The sequence below is a fragment of the Hemicordylus capensis genome, chromosome 2 (assembly GCF_027244095.1).
Source record: "Hemicordylus capensis ecotype Gifberg chromosome 2, rHemCap1.1.pri, whole genome shotgun sequence".
NCBI classification, from domain to species: Eukaryota; Metazoa; Chordata; class Lepidosauria; order Squamata; family Cordylidae; genus Hemicordylus; species Hemicordylus capensis.
This window is the reverse complement of record NC_069658.1, coordinates 310284846-310306731: the sequence shown is the minus strand read 5'-3', so window position 1 is coordinate 310306731 and position 21886 is coordinate 310284846. Positions and strand designations below refer to the sequence as shown.

The 21886-nt window shown below is 44.9% G+C and overlaps 1 protein-coding gene and 1 long non-coding RNA gene across 12 annotated transcripts in view; one reads left to right on the top strand and one right to left on the bottom strand.

Moving 5' to 3' along the window:
- LOC128342732 (uncharacterized) overlaps positions 1–16055 on the top strand; it is an 80248-nt gene extending 64193 nt beyond the window's left edge. Inside the window, exons 3-4 of the long non-coding RNA XR_008315134.1 lie at positions 15475–15529; positions 15759–16055. This is a non-coding gene — a long non-coding RNA (uncharacterized LOC128342732). The remainder of the gene's footprint in view (positions 1–15474; positions 15530–15758) is intronic.
- WNK2 (WNK lysine deficient protein kinase 2) overlaps positions 1–21886 on the bottom strand; it is a 192612-nt gene that overhangs the window by 35462 nt on the left and 135264 nt on the right. For all 11 annotated transcript variants that reach the window (XR_008315133.1, XM_053290478.1, XM_053290472.1 and 8 more), the window contains 3 exons: positions 19980–20032; positions 19189–19805; positions 8427–8641 (listed from right to left, as the gene is read on the bottom strand). Coding sequence is in view for 10 of the 11 variants with exons in the window: in XM_053290478.1 (XP_053146453.1) it covers positions 8427–8641; positions 19189–19805; positions 19980–20032 (885 nt within the window). In the remaining variant the exon portion in view is untranslated. The remainder of the gene's footprint in view (positions 1–8426; positions 8642–19188; positions 19806–19979; positions 20033–21886) is intronic.

The window sequence follows — 21886 nt, the reverse complement described above, 5'->3', positions numbered from 1 at the left end:
ACTGCTGGGGCAGAGAGCAGGAGTACAGCAGCAGAGTGCAGCAGCCCCAGGAGTGGCTGGCCAGCAGTGAGGGGAGGTGAGCAAGGTGGCCCCCAGAGAAGAGTGAGGCAGCCCTGGGTGAAGGATGGTGTGGATTCTTGGGAACCATATGACCTATTATAGCTCCACCCCTAGTATGGGGACTTCTAAGAAGTAGTTCCCCAGTACAAATGTTTAGGCCCTATATCTATATATCATCAACGTCTTGCCCAACATAGAACACCAGATCAAGATAAAGTATGAAATGAATAATAAGTCAACCCAGATATTAAATGAGACAGAAACATGACTGTCATGGAAGTAATAAAGTCCATACAATGACTTCCAGAGAGGTCTTAATTTGCTGATGCCTACAAACTCCTGGCTCTCCAAGAAGAGCTTGGCTGATTGGGTACTGCATCTAATTCTTGACTGAATATTTAACTTGATTATATGCTGTAAAAATGTTCCCCTTAGATCCTTTTGCCTTTCCAACAAAATCAACAAATGTGGATTCTGCTTGGATCTTCTGTGTATCTTCTAGTCTGGATTTTAATTTTGCAAATGCTTCTTTAGACCCAGAAATACGATCTCAACCTGCTCCTTCTTTCTTCCAGCAAAAAAAGAAAAAGAAAAAGAAAAAGAAAGAAAGAAAGAAAGACTCACATCCTACCAAGACTTCCCATCTCCAACTCCCTATAAGCCCAAAGCCCAATTTCCCTCCTAAATCAAGCTTTTTTTTTTTTACAAGCTTTTCTACCAGCCTTCTACCTGTCATCATAAACTGGTTTTCTCCTTCCTCTGGAGAAAGACTCCTTCTTCTAGAGGAAGCACCTTCCATTGGAGGGAAGGAATGCCAGGATCCAAACCATTGTTTATCATTACATTACTAAAAAACCAGGTAGCTCACCTGTAACTATTGATCTGGAAGTGATCCATTGCAGTCATAAGGGTGGGTTCTGAGCCTGCGTGGGACCATTTGGGCAGAATTGACTAGCTCCTTAAAGTGCTTAGCCCTGCACATGGTGCGCTTCCTCAGTTTGGGTGGGCTAGCGTTTTCTCCTCAGTTCCCGAAGGACCATCATTTGGATACAACCATTGTATGGAACCAGTCCACAGCTCAACAAGGTAAGTTGTGTCTTATTTTTCTGAAAACATACATTTTGTCACTTCGCATACTGCAGCGGGGCCAATGGGAGGGTCTTATGATTGCAATGGATTACTTCCAGATCAATAGTTACAGGTGAGCAACTTGTTTATCTGGATCATGACCCATTGCACTCATAACACTGGGTGACTAACAGGCTGTCAGTCTGGAGGGAGGCATAGTATGCTAAAGGTAAGATGCTTTTCAGCACACAACTCCTGAAGTTGGCCTGTGCTGCAGAGCGAAGGTCCAATGTGTAGTGCTTAAAAAAGGTATGATCAGAGGACCAAGTTGCTGCTGTACAGATGTCCCTGGGCTTAAAGCCAGCCAAATGGGCAGCAGAAGAAGCATAAACCCTGGTAGAATGAGCCCATATGGTCTTTGGGGGCTCCACTTTCTGGTGTTCGTAAGCCAGGAAGATTAGTTCTACAATCCAGTGGTTAGTCTCTGTCTAGAAATCTGGCATCCTTTCACTGTGCCCTTGTAACCGACAAAGAGGCATTTTGTCTTTCTATAGGGCTTAGTCAACTGTAAGTAGAACAGGAGCACACACCCCACATCCAAGGAATGCAGGGAACGCGCCAGAGCCATTGTGGGATTCTGGAAGAAGGTAGTTAAGACGACGTTGCTGTTGATGTGAAAGTCTGTAACCACTTTAGGCCTAACCTCAGGGTCCAGGTGAAGCACTGCCTTAGTATAGGGGACATCAATGTGAAGGGCGATTAGTTCGCTGACCTGCCGAGCTGACGTTATGGCTAACAGAAAGGCCGTCTTTAGTGCCACAAGTTTAGAAAGGGGCATTGCCATGGGCTCAAAAGGAGGCTCCATTAGAGCAAACAGAATAAGGAACAGGCTCCATTGTTCAGTAGGCTGTCAGATAAATGGACAGAGGTTGTTCACTCCTTTTAGTAATCTCTTGGAGTGTGGATGTGAGAAAACTGTCATTCTATCCAATCCAGGATGACAAGCAGAAATAACAGCCAGATGAACTTTGATGGAAACGTTGGCCAGCTTCTGCTGCTTCAGGTTTGTGAGGTATATCAAGACTTGGTGAGAAGTAGCAGGATTAAGCAGAATGCCATGCCTCTGTGCATACAGCCTAAATCATTGCCGTAGTTGATGCAAGTAGATTTTTTTTCAGTCATTGAGGAGGATAACATTCAAAAACCTATCCTCCAGGCAGTCAAGTTTATGGTTTTTAAGTCAGGATGACAGAGCCTTCTGCCCTCCTGTACCAGAAGATCCTCTCGTTGAGGCAGACGTCTGTGGCGACCCTTTGACTGAGTGCCTGTTGAAACCATGGCTGCTGGAGCCACCATAGAGCAATCAATAACCATCTGCAGACTTCTGCAGGATTTTCACCAGAACTCTGTTCAACAGAGGATAAGGAGGAAAGATGTATAGCAACTTTCAACCCCACCTGAATTGGAAGGCATCCCCTCTGGAGTTGTGGCCGATGCCAGCCCTTGAGCAATACTGGGTGCACTTCTTGTACACGGACTTGTGAACAAGTCTATTTCTGGGGTCCCTCAGGTCCTGAACAGCGGCTGGAGGTACTGCAGATTGATCTCGCATTCATGTTGCTGTAGAAAAAGTTGTGACCTGCTGAGATGATTTGCTAAGGTATTCTCCACATCTTTGATGTTGACCATGGTTAGGGATATCCACTGTGCTATGGCCCAGTTCCAAATCTGAAGGCTTAGCATGCAAAGGGAGCGGGAGACTGTCCCTCCCTGGCAGTTTAGATATGAGATCGCCATAGTATTGTCCAGGCTGATTTGGACCACTTCTCTTGTCACAGATGATTGGAAGGACTTAAGCGCTTGGAACACTGCCAGTAGTTCTAAAAGGTTGATATGCATTTGGCACTGGTTCGGAGACCACAGACCAGTTGCAGGGGAGTAACAGCATGCCTTGAGGGCATGCCCTCAACTCCTGCCTGTAGGCTTCCAATGGCATCTGGTGGGCCACTGTGTGAAACAGGATGCTGGACTAGATGGGCCTTGGGCCTGATCCAGCAGGGCTGTTCTTATGACCCTGTGCTCGAAGATCCTCGCAAAAGGCTCCCCAGCCTTGCAGGGAAGCATCCGTTGTGACCCAGAAAGATGGTTGAGGAACTTGGAAGGGGACTCCCGAGAGCTGGTTGACTTCCTTCAGCCACCATTGGAGTAGAACCAGGATCGGGTAAGGTATTGTCAACAACATTTGAGCGCTGTCCACGTTCGGCTGGAAAACTGACAGAAACCAGAGCTGAAGACATCTGAGTCGAAGTTTGGCATAGTGCACTGTGGAGCTGCATGATGCCGTGAGGCCAAACAGCTTCTGTATCTTGTGATCTTTCTGTCTTGTTTGCTCTACAAAGGTGATTATCCGGGTCTTGATGAGCAAGAAGAGCTCCTCGGGCAGAAATGCCTATTATGCCTCTGCATCCATAATGGCCCCCTATGTAGTCCATGTGCTTCACTGGCTGGAGCTTGGACTTTGACCGATTGACCTGGATGCCTAGGTCCACATGCTAGCCCAGGACTGCGGAGACCTGCAAAGCTAACTGATCCTTTATCCTTCCTGTCAAGAGCCAGTTGTCAAGTTAAGGTAAAATTGCCAAACCTTTGACCAGAGGTGTGCTATGATCAAGGCCATCCATTCTGTAAATACATGGGGTGCCATTGCCAGACCAAATAGAAGGATGTTGTACTGATAGACCTGTTGCTGTACTGTGAACCTGAGGTACTGCCTGTGATAGTGCTGGAGAATGTAGAACTACATGTCTCAGAGGTCCAACATTTCAAACCACTCCTCCCTGTGGAGAAGAGAAAAGATGCTCTGCAATGTCACCATGCAAAACCTGTGCACGACCATGTGACAGTTCAGCTACCATAGGTCCATGACTGGCCTGTTTCAGGACCTGAAAGTAGTGGGACTAACCTCCCCCCACCCCGGCCACTGATCTGTCCACCAAACAAGCAATATTGCCTCTTTGTCCAAGAGAGTCTGAATTTCTTCCATCAGCAGTGGAGATGCAGGTGTGTACTTGATCCCATTGAACAATGGCAGGGTCGTGTACTCTATTGCACAGCCCACCTGGACTAGGCAAATGACCCAACAGCGGTCTGATGTTATGTTGCGCCATGTGAAGGCATGACTTGCCAGCCTGATGTAGGAGGCAGTGAAGATGGAAGGTTGTAGAGAAGCTGATGGTGTTGACTCTTGGATGAGGGGATTTGGTGGGCTGACCTCATGATCAAAGATATTGCTTGCCCGAGTCTTTGAGTGGGTGCCTTGTGAGGCTTTGGACTTCTGGTTAAAGGGCTTCCTATTGAAGCACTGATACTGCTTTCGGAAGTCTCTCCTGTCACCTGCTTCGAGGAATACCGTCTCCTACCGTACTGGCAAAAACAGAGTTATAGGGCCTGGGAAGGAGTCAAAAATGTTTTAGCCTTAAACTTCATTTTTTGATGGACTTCCTGGAGGAGTCTGTGATTTCATAGAAGAGACCCTTCTCTAAGGGTAAGTTCTCCACACAATCTTTCATATCCTGTTGAAGGCATGGTGGAGAGAAGCCAAGTGTGCCTCTGTAAAGAAAGAGCAGTTGCAAAAGTCTGGGATTCAGTTTCCGCCAGGTGCTTGGCGTTGCTGTCTAGTCAGGAGGGTAACTTTGGAATTGATGTCATTGAACTTGGCCAGAAATTCTTTCAGAGGGAGGTCAGCCTGTTCTTGAAAAAGCTCATCCCAGAGGGAGTGAGAACATTTAGTGAAACAGGCAGTATAATTTGTAATGTTTGCAGGAGGCAGAGTGGATCTTTTGACCCAGGATGCCCAACTTGTCCAGAAGGAGCAGAACCTTAGGAACTGTTTGAGTAGTAGATGATGTGATGTCAAGGACCCCATCTGGGTGGGTTGACTCTTTTGAGGATGAGGTTTAGATACCTCCACAGTCTGTGTGGACATGCAAGCAAGCTGAATTGGGTGCTTAGGTACCGAAGTGGAGGTACCACTCCACTTGTCTATTGTCTGTGGTGTAACTTGGGTTGACATCAAGACCCCAGTAGCAGTCGGAATAGGCAATAGAGTGACCTGGGTCAACATCGAGACCATAGTAGTGGCCAGTTTAGGTAATTACAGTAGAAGCATCACTTGGGTGTCTATAGGCTCTATTGAAGCCGACAATTGCCTATGGGCCTTCCAGAATCTATACTCTTGGTAATCCAACAGAAATAAAGGGGAGAGCAGCTGTGCCTACAAAGCATTTCCCCAACCTCCTCTGTGCACCAAGCCCTGTGTGGCAAAATAATCCCTTGGGGCTTTCCATGGATGTGGGCTGGAGGTCTGCATTGATTGGAAAGGCTGGAAAGCCAACAGTGTGGAATGAGTGGAGGGACAAGCCCAAGAAAGTGAAGTTCCTGGAGTTTTTGGTATCAAGAACGCTGCTCCATCCTTCTCGGCTTAGTAACTCATAAAAGGAAGGTGCAGATGGAGTGCTTTCAGTGGAATCCAGCATATTCAAGAGACGTTGGGCATCACCAGATCCCAAGCCAGCCTCCAGATCACCATCCAATGCCGAAAGAGAGAGGGGAAGATGCCGAAAGAGACAGGGGAAGATGAAGGATGAAGAGTGTGCTGTGCACCAAGAGTGGCTGGAAACGGAGATTGCAATGGCATTGTAGTGGGATATAGGGAGCGCTCATGGCATCAAGTAGTTAATACTGTGGCCAGTACCAATTGTGGCGGAGTAGGGCACCGAGATGTGGGCACAAAAGAGTCAAGCTCCAAAAGCTCTGGAGTTGTAGGACAAGATCGAGGAGTCACTGGCTCCAACTGGAGAGTCGTCGAATGTGTAGCCTGCTAAGTAGCAGGAGTCTCTTCTCGCCCAGTCCTGGCACTCTTCTTCTGATGTTTCTTGGGAGGGGGAGCCACTTCAACATCAGATCCCCAATGTTGAGACTTGTGCTGCTTACGATGGGTTGAGTCAGAAGGCAGATTAGGTGCCTTAAAATGCTGGTAGTAGACACCAAGGCAGTTCGTGTCAAGGTTTTAGACTGTGCGACGGCAGTTCCCAACGTCGACTTCAACACCATGCTCAGTATTGACCTCGATACCATACCTCATATTGAAGGTGTGGAGAATTCAATTGGAGAACCGGGCATTAGCGTGCCAGTGCGCAGCACATAATCATAAAGGGCAGCCCGCAGATATAGAGCTCTATTTTTCCTGGTTTGGTAAGAGAAAGTAAGGCAAATCTTACAAGTAGAAATGTTGTGCTCTTCCCCCAAAGTAGGTAAAGTTCATGGTCATCCATTGAGGGCAGTTTGGCACAGCAGTGGAGACAACGTTTAAAGGTCTTTTTGTTATCCATAGTAAGCAAATGAAATAACAGGAATACTCAAGTAGCACAGCAGACAATCCGTTCCAAGTTCAAGCCGAGTTAAGCTGTCCAACAATCTGGTCACTAGCAAGAAAACTGTCCATTCGTTTACAATAAAATTAAAAACACAGAGAGAGAGAGAATAGCCTGGTCTGGTCGGAGTCAAAGATAAAGCAAAAACTAAGCGAATTTCTATCTTTGTTTCCACAGAAACTGTTCCAATCCAAGGAGCAAACTGTCCAAGGTGCTGACATAATCGTGGTCAGAAAGTAACTGAGGAGAAAACGCTAATCCGCCCAAACTGAGGAAGTGCAGCACGTGTAGGGGGCGGTGCTAAGCGCTTTGAGGAGCTAGTCAATTCTGCCTGAATGGTTCCGCGCAGGTGCAGAACCCACACTTATGAGTGCAACGGATCACGATCCAGATCTGTAATTCTACACATGGATGATCAAATAATCCTGCTCACAAATCCAACATAAATATCAACAGCATTGTACAGGTGGCCCTGGTTATTTGCAGGGGTTCCATTCTCACCTATGGACACAAATACAGAAACCATGAATAAAAAAAAAACTTGAGTCAATGGGAATTGGGGGAGATTAGGTTCCCTGAGTTTAAAAAAGGTCCAAAAAGCAGAAAACAAAGGGAATAAAGCATAGTACCTTGATCTCTGGGCCTCTAGCTCTCCAGAAAGCCCCCCCCCAAACCCGCAAATCCTCCAAATTTGTGATATATTTTTTCAAATATTTTTGGAATTTTCTTAAAGAGCTACAAAATGGCTCCATGCTGCAAAATGGTGGCCAGAAATGACATTGAAAGTCATTTCCAGCCACCCAGGAACTGTGGATGGGCAAATTCTGCCTATTTTTAAAACCGGAGAAAAAGAAACTAGGTCCCTATGACCCAACCATGGATATGCAAAACTGTGGGTTTAAGCTGGTCTAAGGACCATAATAAACTTACTACTACAAAACTGTGGGTGCCAGGACCACAAATACTGAGGGCTGACTGTATTATTATTTAACCAACAGTTTCCCAAAGTAAAATACTTGGTCCATAAGGGAAGCATACAATACTAGATGAGTCTGAGTGGAGAGACAGGACAAGGGATACTGCAGGTAGCTAGCTTTCATGTAGTATCACAATCTTAGCTGAAAGTGTAAGGATGGAATAGGCCCGGCAATATTGAAATAAAGGCTGAGAACTCATAGTCAAGCTGAATGGCAGGAAAAACTAAAATTATGAAGGGGGAGTTTGGCAGATACTGTACATGACTGGAACTTCTGATCTAAATATTATCTATAGAAACAATTAATATTTACTATATACAATAATAAGTTATGATATTATTATGATCATGATCTGTCCCAATGTGGATGCAGCTGCACATGGAGGAATCAGCACATCACCCTGTCTTCTGCCTCATCATGTGCTGTGACATTGCTGGAAGCAGGAAGTGTGCATGGACCTCACATTCAAAGTACTGGCCTGGTATGCTGCAATGGGCATGCATGCACCTATTCATTGCAAGGGCAGCAAAGGGCCCTTTCTGTGTAGAGGTTCCAGCTGAGCTAGGACAGATTATGTCCTGATCAGTTGACTAAGCCAGACAGAAATGTACACACAGAAATAATTTTACTCACTAGGAAGAAACGTATTTTTGGCAAGTGTAATCAAATACATTCTAAATGGACTTCTCCCTTTGTTCTTGGTCAAATAATTCAATGGTTAAAAAAAATGCCCCATAACCAATAATCTACATTTTGAAGACTTGAGCCAGTCTGATAAGACAATAGAACTTCTATTCATTATTCATCACCTGTACCTCAAAAACATAATAGCAAAGAGAGAGCACTGGAAGAGTTACCTATTAAAGACAGTTTTATAAATACAACATACTTGTATTGGATGTTGTTGTTTTGAGCTGTTGAATGACTGGGTTCAATAATTTTCCAGTTTTTAATTTATTTTTGCTGGTTCTTCTTCGACGGCCACTTGGTGGGGCAGAATGAAGGAACCCCACATTGGGTGGCAAAGGTTTTCCTAGCCGAATGTACAAAGCTTCTATTTCTCTCTTCTGTTGAGTCTGCAACTCAGCAATTTCTTTCATGTGTCTGAGAGGGGGAAAAGTAAAAGGGGTTTTTATGAATCTGTTTTAACTACAGTCGTCCCTCGCCAACTGTGAGGGTTCAGTTCCTGGAAAACCTCGTGGTTGGCGAGACATTGACTTGCATGGGAAATGGGGTTAGGGGAACTGCAATCAGGAAAGTACCTGAAAAGAAAAAAATAGAGCAATCACTGCCTGACCCCCCAAAATGATCCCCGACCCCCTGAATTATCCCCAGACCCCCAAATCACCCCAAAATCACCCAACCCCCAGAATGACCCAGTGACCCTGGAAATTCCCCCCAATACTGCCCAAAATTTTAAAAGGCACCAAACCGCGAATACACGGGTTGCGGTTTGTGAAGGTGGTGAGAATTTCCCAATAGCAGATACTCAAATCTGCGATTGGCAAACTGCAATAGGTGAGGGACGATTGTATTGTTTTTACTAAAACACCTGTGTTTGTACATCTAATATGGGCATACATCTAATATAGGCAGGATGAAGACTATGTTAGTCATGAATATGTCCCATTGAAATTAATAGGACTAAAGTTATTCATGACTAACTTGTTTCCAGTGGTGCTTAGTCACAGCTAGCTTAGTCTTAATCCTGCCCTATGTATATCTATATACTAGTTTTGAAATCATTGACATTTAGGACTCTTATGGATGGAGAACAACAGGTTGCTTACCTGTAACTTTGGTCCTTCTAGTGGTCACCTGTGCTCTTACATCATAGGGCTTTGTGCCTACACAGAGACCATTTCGGGTCCCAATCTTCTTTGAGTTCAGGCAGGAACCCCACCCCTATCCCCTTCGGCACCTGTGCAAGACTCCTGTTCCTCAGTTTCTGAGTCCACCAGTTAAACTAGAAGAGAGGAGAGGAGCGAGGGTGTGTAAGAGCACAGATGATCACTAGAAGAACCAAAGTTACAGGTAAGCAACCTGTTGTTCTTATGCATGGTCTTCTGTGCCTCACACCATAGGGCGCATCGCAAGCTGAGGCTTACTTGGAGGTGGGAGTCAAGTGAAGAGCGACTGTATTATGGCTCTCCCAAAGGGAAAGTGTGTGTGAGACTGAACATCTAGAGCATAATGCTGGACGAAGGACAGTGGAGAAGACCAAGAAGCAGCCTGGCAGCTGACATCCAGAGGTACAGGTCAATCAAAGGCTATTGAAGTGGCTACTGCCCTGTTGGAATGAGCCTTCACTGGCAAAGGGAGAGGCACCTTAGCAATCTGATAGGCTAGTTGGATGGTGTTCACAATCCAACTGGAGAGAGTTTGAGATGAGACTTGCCAGCCTTTTTGTGGGTTTGCAAAGGAGACTAACAAGGCAGTAGAGGTTTATCATGGGGCCATGAGGTGAACATGGAAAGCCAGCCACTCTGAGAACATCTAGGGTGTGGAGTCTGCATTGGGCAGGATCTGAAGGGGAAAACATTAGTTCTCCCAATGGTTGCGAATGATGAAAGGAAGATACAACTGTTGGTAATGGGCAACATCTGGCTGCAATACAACTTTGTCCCTATGAAAGATTAGGTAGGGAGGGTCTACCCAGAGATCTCGGAGTTCTCTGACTTGTCGGGCAGATGTAATCGCAACTAGGAATGCCACCTTCCAGGAGAGGAGGCAGGGATCAGTGGTCGCTAAGGCTTCAAATGGTGGATTCATTAGGTAAGAAAGGGATGTCCAAGAACTCAAGTTGAAGTCCTTTAAGAAATTGTTTTACTGGAGGGTTCTGAACTAGGAAGGACTAGTAGATGGCATATGGGCCATGATTGCTAATAGGTGAACCTGGAGGAACAGAGTTTTAAGTCCCTTTTCCTTTAGGTAAAGGAGGTAGGCACAAATAGTTTCAGTAGTCAGTGGGTTAGCAGGTTGAGCAGTCTCTGCTAAAAATGACTGGAAATACTTCCATTTTGAGGAATAGAAAATGCATGTTGAAGGCTTTCCAGCTGCTAGGAGAATCCTCTATAGTTTGGCCGGGAAGGCAGTTGTATCCTCCATGTCATGAGTTTGCGGTTGTGCAGACTGGGGTGCAGGATCTTGCCATCTGCTCTTGTGAGGAGGTGAGGGTGCCATGGAAGAGGTACTGTATGTGTGCGCTGGCTGAGAGTTGAAGTAAGGTGGGGAACCACGGGCAGAGAAGCCACCATGGAGCAATGAGGATGCAGTCTAGGCCTTTCTGTTGTATCTTGAGGAGTACGTGTGGCAAGACAGGTTTTGGCAGGAAGAGATAGGTGAAGAGGCCTTCCCAGGATATGGCAAATGCGTCTCCTAGGGAGTTTTGTCCCCTGCCTGCTCTAAAGCAAAAGCATGGGCACTGGACGCTGAGAGATATGAAAAGGCCAATAGTTGGCTTTCCCCACTTTCTGAAGAGGGGAAGTAGCACCATCTTCTCAACACCATTTGTGCATGTCTGTGTGGAGTCTGCTCAAGGTGTCTGCTTTGGAGTTGGCCATGCCACAAATATGGGCTGCTTGGGGGAGTATGTTGTGAGCAATGCACCATGTCCATAGAGCCATTTTAAGGCGCTTTGGAGCCTGTGCCCCCTTGTCTGTTTATATATTTGTATAAAGGTGATGTGGGTTCGTCCACCACTGAAGAGATTGGCACACATGGGGGAGAGGGTAAACGTAGAGTTGTGGAGGGATGGTCAGTTTGGTGGTCGAAGATGTGAAGGAACTAAATTTGTAGAACTCATGAACGAAGTTGTGCATGAGGGAGGACGTGTGTAGTGGAGGCCATGTGGCCTAGGAGTCGCTCAATAGTACTTGCTGAGTGATGTACACTGGAAGCTACTTCAGTAGCCAAGGTCAGCAACAATAACACCAAGTATTTATATACCGCTTTTCAACAAAAGGTTCAAAAGCGGTTTACATAGAGAAATAATAAATAAATAAAAGGGATCTCTGTCCCCAAAGGGCTCACAATCTTAAAAAAAAAAAAAGATAGACAACAGCAACAGTCACTGGAGGTACTGTGCTGGCGGTGGATAGGGCCACTTACTCTCCTTTTGCTAAATAAAGAGAATCACCATGTTACAAAGGTGCTTCTTTGCCCAGTTATCAGGGGATCAGTGAGGCATGGATTCTCCGGTGCGGAAGGAAGGTTTTAGCGTGGCAAGAGTGGAAGAGCAGCCAAAGAAACTCTATCGCAGTGGTCAGGGTAAGCTGCGATTTTCCATAGCTGACAGTATTGTCGAGAAGCGCAATCATGGTGTGTATGGATGCAGTCACTTCCGCGGTGGAATTGCCACTATCAACCAGTCATCTAAGTATGGAAGAAGTTGGACCCCAGCTTCTTGAAGAGATGCCACCACCGGTGCCATATATTTTGTAAAGATCTGGGGTGCCAAAGCGAGCCCGAAGGGAAGAGATTTGAATTGATAAGTGGCTTCGCCAATTTTGAAGCAGAGGAATTTTCAGTGTGGGATCTGATGGTTAGGTGATAATAGACCTTTAGGTCTAGGGCTGTAAACCACACTCCTTCGCGTAAAAGCGTGAGGATGAGTGGGATAGTCACGATTTGGAAGTGTTTGTAGGTGATGCAAGAATTGAGGCCCCTGAGGTCAAGAATGGTACGTATGCCCCGTCTGCTTTGGGACTGCGAAATATACTGAGTAAAACCCTGGGCCAGCTGTTGGAGGTATGGGCTCGATAGCATCTTTTTATAAGAGGGAGGCAAGGTTGTTCCTCAGAGTCTCTGTAGGAGTGGTGGTAAGAGGAAGTGAGTAAGGGATTGGTGAGTAAGAGAATTCTAGTGTACACATCTATCCTGATGATCGTGAGGGCTCATGACTCAGTGGTAATCTCCTAAGATGTTAGGTAAGGGGATAGGCAAGTATCAACTCGGGTCATCCTGGAGAAGTCATTGTTTCTTTGGATAGGTAGGCTGAGTGCTATCATGCCCCCACTCGAGGACACTGGAGAGGATTGGGGGGCAGGCGACTTACTAGAAGGTGGGGAGGCATCTGAGGAGGAGCAGGCCAGTGATGTGAATGAGGAGGAAACTGAGACAGGCCAGGGTGGCGCAGAAAGGGCCAGCAGGGCCGGGTGATCTTTGGAGAGAAGGGTCAGGATCTGAGCCAAAGTTTGAACGGCCACTATCTCCTCAAGGACGGAGGAGTCAGCAACAGTGAGCAACAGGTGAGGGAATTATGGAGGAGTAATTGGCTTGCGAGGAGGCAGCAGGAGCTGGATTGAATCTTCGGCGGGGGTGGAGTGTTGATTAATTGCATGTGGCTGCTGACTATAAATTCAGCAGCCTGTGCCTTGAATGACTTCTGGAAACAACACGTCAAATCAGCTTGAGCCTTTGTCGAAGAGATTGTGACTTTGGAATTTGGGCTTCTCACTCCTCAGTTCTGTATTCCTGGTGAGACTGTTAAACCTGACTATTTAGCAGTAAAACTGAAACCTGAGCTATTGCATCATATACCAACTGGCTATTGCATCATATATTTCTGGCCAACGTCTTCTGTCAAGTGAGCTCATGACAAGTGTGCTGTATTTGGAGTGGAGGCTTAGTATACTGGAATTGCTGCTTTCATCCATACTGTGGGAATCTTGGGGAGCAAAAGGAGTGGACAGAGGAGGGGTAGGGAGGATTTTGGTGTGGCTGCGGCTTGGGCCATTGAAACTGTCTGTGAGTGCTGGAAATTTGAGGCTTGAAGCTCATTGACCATGCCGTGTTGTGCAATTTTTGGACTTTCTGTAGGGTTTTGTCTGTCTTTTCACTGAACAGTGCAGCCCCATCAAATAGGAGATCTTCAATGCACGCATGGGCCTCTTGAGTGAGGCTGGAGGACTAGAGCCAGGCATGGTGGTGGAGTGCAATGGAGATGGCCATTACTTTGGCAGCACACTCTGCAGAGTGCTAGGCAGAATACAGTTCTTGACCTGGGGTAAGTATTCCAGGAACGGGCCAATTGTCTTCCAGAGGAAGTGATTGTATTTCGCATTATATGCTTGGTAGTTGACAATCTTGAGGTGTAATGCTGAAACAGAGTACAGCTGGTGTCCAAATGAGTTGGATTTCCTGCCTTCCCTGTCTGCTGGGGATGAGGCAAGACAAACTCTGTTGCATACTTGGGAAGTCTCGATTAGTACTGAGTTTGGTAAGGGATGTTTTTGTAGGAAATTACCTGTGGTCTCATCAGCAGTATGGACTTCATAGAAGTTCTCCAGGCATTTTGTTGGTTGTGGTAGGGAAGATGATTTACTCCGATAGAACTTGGCAATGTCTAGCAGGGCTGAGTTGAGTAGTAAAGATACTGGCCCACACGTATCAGCATCTATGAGGCCAAAAAAGGGGATTAAAGGAAATTTTGTTTTGCTGGCTCAGTTGGATACCCAGTGAAGAAGCCATACGTGATAAGTAATCTGCATACATTTTGTAGTCCTCTGATGGGGAGGACAGCTTGTAGTCTACTAGTTGGTCATTGGGGGATGAGATAAAGGATGCACCCCTCCAATTGTGGCGAGGAATGAACTTTCAACATCTTCTTCATCTGTCTCCTGTTCTTCCTCCTCGTCCCCCGAGTCCTGATTGTTCAGGTCTGGGTTTTGAGGCGGGGTTGAAGGTTGGTCTTTTGGCAACTGGCTAGCCTTGGGTTCAGCAGGTAGTGTTTTTCGAGTTGTGGTGGCCTGGGGCAGCTGTTTCCGAGCCTGGCGCTCATTCAGTGGAAGACAGGTTCGAAGTGTCTGATCTTTCGGGATCGGATGGTGTTGAGTACAGGTGTGAGCTGAACGGGACTGAGGCTGCAAGTGGACTCAGGAATATGTTCTGTATCAATCATCCCATGGGTCTTCATGATTGGTAACATTAGGAGGAGGAGTATGGTTCTGCTGGGAATTCTGCCTCGGAGCCGTAGGTTCAATAGTAAGGCTTGTGTTTCTGAAATCTGGCTTGGGACCGAGAGTGTTCGTAATCCCATTCTAATTCTTCTTGGAACCGAGAACAAGAGTTTCCTCAATCCTGATGGTCTGGGAGTGGAGGATAGATATGGTCAAACTTGGAGTTCAGAGCTGAAGTAATTTAGCGAGCTTGATCTGGGTCTGAGTCAACATTCTCCTGTTCTGAAGCCAGGTCTTCCTGGGCTTCCTTGTGCTGCCTGCTCCAGTTCTGCTTCAAACTCCTTGGGATGAAAGACAGGATCCACGTCCTCGGTACAGAGTGCCCCAAGTTTGGTGACCCCTGATCCGGTTAAATTGTCGAATACAAGGCCAGGAATGGTTGTGCAGAACTCAAATCCGAAGGATTGGAGGACTTCTTTTTCGAGCATTTAGCTGGGTCATCCAATGTTGGTCGCTTCTTTTGTTCTTTAGCTTGGGCGGAGCTGGATCCCGACCCTAAGGGCTACAGAGGATGCGTTTCCTTCTTCTTTTTCAGAAGGCTTTGCTGAGAGATTGGAGCCTGAGTCGCCTGTCCTGGCATCAAATCTGAACAAGCCATAGGCTCTGGGGTCAGCTTCGGGAGCGTGTTATGTCCCAATTGTTTAGCCATAGCTGTCCCAGAGGGTGCAGCTGCCATTACTGCAGAGGGGGTGAGTGCTTACTTTGAGAGGCCTGCATGGTTTTCAACACTATTTATTTATTTTATTTATTTAATTATTTACATTTATATCCCGCTCTTCCTCTGAGGAGCTCAGAGTGGTGTACATGCTTATTTTTATCCTCACAACAACCCTGTGAGGTAGGTTACACTATTGTCTTTGTAGGGAGCTAGGCCTGTTCCCACAGCCATGTGCGGAGCCAAGAAGCCTGTTTTTTGCGGGCTTGTTTGGTAAAATTCAGGCAGTGACCACATGTTTCCGACATTTGTGTTTCCCCTAGGCAGAACAAACATCAGCTGTGGCCATCCATAGATAGAAGTTTGGAGACACAGCAGGTACAACTTTTAAAGGTTACTTTCGGGGCCATACATAAAATAGGTCCCCTAAGTGAGGAGGGAGGGTTGGGGGAGGGGGTGAGCCAAAGAAAATACAAATGCGAACGGACAAAGGAGAAAAGAAACTTTGATAGGAAAGTGAATAATGATATTAAAAAACCAATGGGATGTAAGAGAAATGATAGCAGGGTAAAGAAACTTAGCTGAACTCTCTCTCTCTCTTTTGAAGCTCAGAGCGATCGGAGAGGTGTCTACATGTCGGCGGATGAAGATAGACTGGGGAACAGAAGGCTTGCAAAAGCACATAAGGAGATAGGGACGAGGCTCCCTCCTGAACTCAAAGAGGCTTGGAATGTTTCAAAATGATCTCTGCACAGGCACAAAGCCCTATAGTGTAAAGCACAGAAGACCACGCAGAAGAACTGGAGTATCTGCAGGCATGTGGGAGGTACTGGCAGACTCCAAGATGACCCACAGATATATCATTGTTTAAAAAATAAAAATAAAAACCTCAGATGGGGCCTAATCCATGTAAACTGTCCCCATATTACCGCATTTACCCAAATGGAAAGCAACTCTGAATATAACATGATGCCTTAAAAGATAGAGGCTAAAAACAGGTTATATCTGTATTTACCCCAAAGAAAGAGGAATCTGTGTCTAACACACACACACACACACACACTTTAATAGGAAAGAACTGGGAGGAAACCTCATCTTAGATTCAGGTAAATATGGTAGCCAATGGAACAGAATGTCCATTAGTTCAAACAGTTAACAGAAAGGGAGGTGGGCAGAGAGAATGGAATTATGTGGCAAGAGTGGGGATGAGGGCTTGAACAAAAAGAGCATGAAATGTATCAATTTGAAGAATGCTTCTTCAAGACAGTCATATGCTCTTTTGCTTCTGAGGGGAAAGGTGTGTAAAACTCTTTTGTTTTTTCATCAACCATGTTACAGTTTTTTGTTTCTGAGGGGGAAGAACTTTGGGAAGGAGCTGGGGCTGAGCACCAGTCCCTGCCACAAACAAAAACACCCAAAAAACTGCAAAAAGAGAAGTTGCATATAAAGTAAGACCCAAGTTAGAGCAGGCACTCCTGTCTGGTGCTAACTTTTGTTTTTTCACCATGGTTAGCCACAGGCTCAGATAACACTTGCACATTTTGTTGCAGGTACATTATTTTATATATTATTCACATCACAGTCATATACTTAGGCTGTTCTCACAAGCAGTCAAGCCCAGGCTTAGGCTGCCAATAGCAATAGCAATAGCAATAGCACTTACATTTATATACCGCTCTATAGCCGGAACTCTCTAAGCGGTTTACAATGATTTCGCATATTGCCCCCAACATTCTGGGTACTCATTTTACCGACCTCGGAAGGATGGAAGGCTGAGTCAACCTTGAGCCCCTGGTCAGGATCGAACTTGTAACCTTCTGGTTACAGGGCGGCAGTTTTACCACTGCGCCACCAGGGGCTCAAGGTTGACTCAGCCTTCCATCCTTCCGAGGTCGGTAAAATGAGTACCCAGAATGTTGGGGGCAATATGCTAAATCATTGTAAACCGCTTCTATAGAGCGGTATATAAATGTAAGTGCTATTGCTATTGCTATTGGCAGCCTAAGCCTGGGCTTGACTGCTTGTGAGAAAAGCCTAAGTATATGACTTGGCTTGGCTGCCCGTGAGAGCCGCTGGGATCCAGGAGGATCCCGGTGCGGCTGCTGAGCCAAACCCAGTGCTGAAGCTCAGTTCGTAGTGAGGTAAAGGGCGCAAATATGCCTTAACCCGGCTCCCGGAATCATGTGTCAGCACGAGCTTGCACTGACACAGAGATGGGCACCTAGAGCGCCTGTCCCCTGGGGGAATCACAGTGCAAGGTGGGATGCTCGGAGGCCGGGATAATGAGTCCTGGCCTCAGATCGATCCGCCATGCTCTGAGCAGGGCAAATCGTGTGGGAGCATGCTCTGTGCTCCCACCAATGACAGGTTGATCATCTGGGGGAATGTAAGGTTTGCAAAGCTTTCCCCCCTGTCCACCCGGTAGGTCATGTGAATTGCCCCGCAGTGTTTTTCACTGCATGCCATATACTAAATACTGGATTAAGCAAATATTCTAGTCAAAATACAATTATGAAGAGGCACACGAATCCTGATATATGAATTTGGATATGACTTATGAATTTACAACTGAATCTTGAACTAATGAATATCTTTCACAAAGCTCTTATACTATTTCAGTGACTGGGAAAAGCACATCCAATAGCTTTTCAAGCATACAGCTGCAGGGGGAACAATTTTAGCAGATACTTTGTTTGCTCTGCAACTGCCTGTGCCTCTCCAAAATATGTCCCTGAAGGTTCCTCAACTTTCAGGGGCATATTTGTAGGAGGCACAGAGGGCTGCAGAAGGAGTGGGGCATCACCCAAGAATCACCCTCCAGTTGCATGTGTGAAACACAATTCCATAAGCATGATGCTAGTCTGGTTGTTAGATGCAGAATTTTTTCCAGGACCCACAGAAATAAGAGGTTATACTGTACATACCCATATGCAGTGCACTTTATTTTATTTTATTGATTGATTGATTGATTGATTGATTGATTGGAAGGAGCTTTATTTCTCCATGGTCTTTGCATGACAATTCTCTAATAACTGCTGAAAGACCTGAAGTAAATAATCATTATAATTATCTTGGTATAGGATTAGGATTAGTTCTTAAAATGTTTTCCAGGATTTCCATTCTCAAGCATGAAAAAATATCATTCTTTCCAGTATAATTAAATCACTCGCATAAAGCTTTCAGTGACATATCGTATGCAGGACCAATATAGGAGAAAAAGAAAGATTTTTAAAACCCATAGTCTGGGTGAAAGTGTGAATACAGACAAAAACATTCTAGCTAAAAATGCAAGCATTCATTTTCAAATGCTATATAGTAGAATGAATACTTCTCCTAATTAAAATGAAAGTGGTAAACAAACAAAGTAATAAACTATTCAGGAAATTGTTGTTGCTGTTGCATTCAGTAAAAACAGTTATATAGCCACTGTATATAGCAGAAACCGGAATGACCAGATAATCCATTCTGATATCCTCATTAATAGTGTGAAAATTAGTTTGTTTGTGCTATATATATGCAGTATAAACATGGCAGAGACACTGTCCACTCTATTATTCAAAGTACTCCATCAAGATGACATCTGTCTCAGACCATCTGATATAGGACTAAACCCTCACTAAGGTGGTAAACCTGTTTTGGGTTGTATCGGTTCAGACTGCAAATGGAGGCTTACATGACTGAATTCTATCTTCATCTAAAAACATTCCCCGCAGATAGAAAACTAGAGGTAAATTCTTCCTAACACCTAGTTTTCTATCAGAAGGGAAAGCTTTTTTGTTTTGGTATAGAAGGCATTCATGCCTTCACTAAAGTGGTAAAACAATTCCCTCACTAAAGTTCAAAGTGGTACAACTCAAGAGACACAGGTTTCTTACTTTATTTACTATATCACAGAATGGGTATTTATATGCTTAGAATATCTTCTCCCTTGCACTTGTAATAAGTGTGCATGACAAATGCTGTAAAAGTGCAGCTGTGAATGGTGCCAAAGCATACATGTACCAAAGGACCCCATTTCATTCATATTGGAAACATACTTTTCCCTCAGGTTCTGCAATTCTTTCTTCATGTCTGCATCTTCAAACTCCGAGTCATTGTCACTGCTCACGTATGATGACTGTGAGTGGAAAGAAGTTATGTTGATAGTTGGGATTTTTGTGCCATGGCCATTGGGGGAATCAAGGCCTTGAGAACTTGACTTTCCAGATTTCTGCAGAAAAGATGAGGCCTTTCCTGCACTACTGCTCTGAGGTGATGGTGGAGCAACAGCTGGTTTTCTCTGAAGAGATTCATCTCCAGAATCACTAGAATCATGACCACAAAGGACATCAATAGAGGAGGCTGTCTGCACACGCCGAAACGATGTCATCCTTTCAGGGCTGGAAGGCTGATCGTCTAGATAAACATCTGGTGGTGCAGAATACCTCAAGGAATGCAAGGATGGTAATGTTAACTCATCCTGTGTGCTGATCACTGAAAATCTGCCAATCGTTTTTGCTGGTGTTTCAGTTTGTTTCCCAGAAAGACTGGAGTCTACAGAGTCCTCTCTTTGAGATTTATTTTGCTCTTCTTCAAGTAAAGTTACAGCAGTTTCCTTTTCATTCATCTTACAAGCTTCTTTATGGTCAGCTAGATTTGATGATGAAAGAGCAACCTGAAATAAGAAGTAAACAAACAAAGTCTAGTCAGAGAGTATGATACCAGCTCTAAAAACATTTGTTCTTATAGGATGTGACAGTGACTTCCATTCATGCCAATTGCTTTGAGAAATGAGATACAAGTGCAAAGAGAAAAACTGCTCCAGCAGTAAATTGTAAATTCACAATACCTGAGGGAGTCTTGATGGTATGGCAAAAGAAGCTGAAGTGCTTGCAGCGTGACCTGTTTAATACATTGGAGACAAAAATGCACACACATATCTGAATATGTAGATTTTATAAAAATGCAAAAGTTTACAAAAATTATCATCAAAAGGCAGGCCTTGACACATTTTCCTTGGATCTAGTAGCCAGCCCTCAAATTTAGGAACTAGACAATGGACACTTGACAAAATGACCAGACTTAGTGACGGACATCACCAGGGAGGGGGGATAAATTGGCTTCTCTATCTCCATTACAAGTTACATAGAACAGAAACAAGTATGCCCAGCACAAATAAAGTTTTTATTAAATAACCCTACCACCGAATATCCTGGTCTGGGTGCCACAGTTCAATTTCTAAATACCATGGCTCCCGGGAGCCTGGACTTTGTCAGGCCCTGACTTAATGAAGCCATGCTTAGATTTTACAATGCTGCAATAGGACATAACTATGTGCATGGTTGCACTTCAGATCTAAATGAATTAAATGTAAACAAAGATGGCAAATGAAATTCTTGAGATAACTGGATTTGCTGTGGCCAATGAATTCAGACCAATGAATTGGGCATTTCATACAACACATGTCTGTGCAATTTAATGACAAATTTTAAGGCAGCTTAAAAGGAAAGAGAGGAGTATTTATTCATCAGCACACAATGGGCCAACTCTATTGTGTGCTGATGAATATTTCTCTCTTTCCTTTCAAGCCGCCTTAATATTTTTCATGCACAGACATATGCTGTGCATTGAGTAAGATGAGAGCTGTTTGTCCAAGCCACTGTGACCTGCCCCTAGACCTGATGGACTTCTATGTGTGAGCATTTGCAAAGACCCAATGCAGGAAAAAAATCCAACATGTTTTGGAATGCATGTTGAACTAAATGGTCAATTCCTAGATTTTATGCAGGGTAACTGATCCTGTCATTTGAGCTCATGTGCTCTGGATGGTTTACAAATAGGCCTGCGCATACAAGTCAGCCATGTATGGATGTCTAGTGGCCTCCAGGGAGGAGAGATGCTCATGGTGTGTGAGATAGGTGGCTGCAAGTCCACTCCCCCAAGACATGTAACTGGCCCTGTGTCTACTTGTCACACATTCTACTTTCTCCCACTCCATGCCTTCAGATTACTTTCATTGACTGACATCCTACCAGTGGTATGTGTGCTTCAACATCAGGATATACACAGTGGTAGCCCCCATGCTAGTCCCGAAGTACAGGCACTGTTACGCAAGAGTGTCAATATTTTGGGCCTCTCTCGCCCTGCTCCAGAAGCACTTTGTTAAGTGGAAATATGTAACTGAGGGTCAGCAATGTGTTTCCATTCTAGCAGACTACTTCCAGAGTGTGGAGGAAGCTCTAAAGGGCTCTTGCGCAAGAATGCCCACACTTTGGAAGCCTGGGGTCTAGTGGAAGGGCTGCTACTGATGTGTGTGGATATTAATGTCCAACATATTTGAAAACTGCCAGTGTAATAAAAATTGTTATAATGATATGTTATTTTAAAAAATCTGTTTAACAAAGATAATGCCCCAACAACTGAGAGGGGAGTAATTTTCTTTTTTCAGAATGTTGCCATTTCAGACAAATACTATCCCTATTTTCTTCTTGTGTGGTATGAAGTGCAAGAGAAGATCCCAACCTCACCCAGGTCCCACCTCTGACATTTCAGAATAGGGATGTGCATGACGAATCAGGGATGATTCACTGATTCAACCTTGAATAGAATCACCCCTTAAAAGAAGGGGCTGATTTGAGGTCAAATTGAATCAGCCCTGACTCTTTGTGAACCGATCATTATTTGCATTACAGGCACCATTTTGTCTCCATGTTTTTCAATTGCTGATTGGCTTGAGATCTTGATTCTTGATGGGCC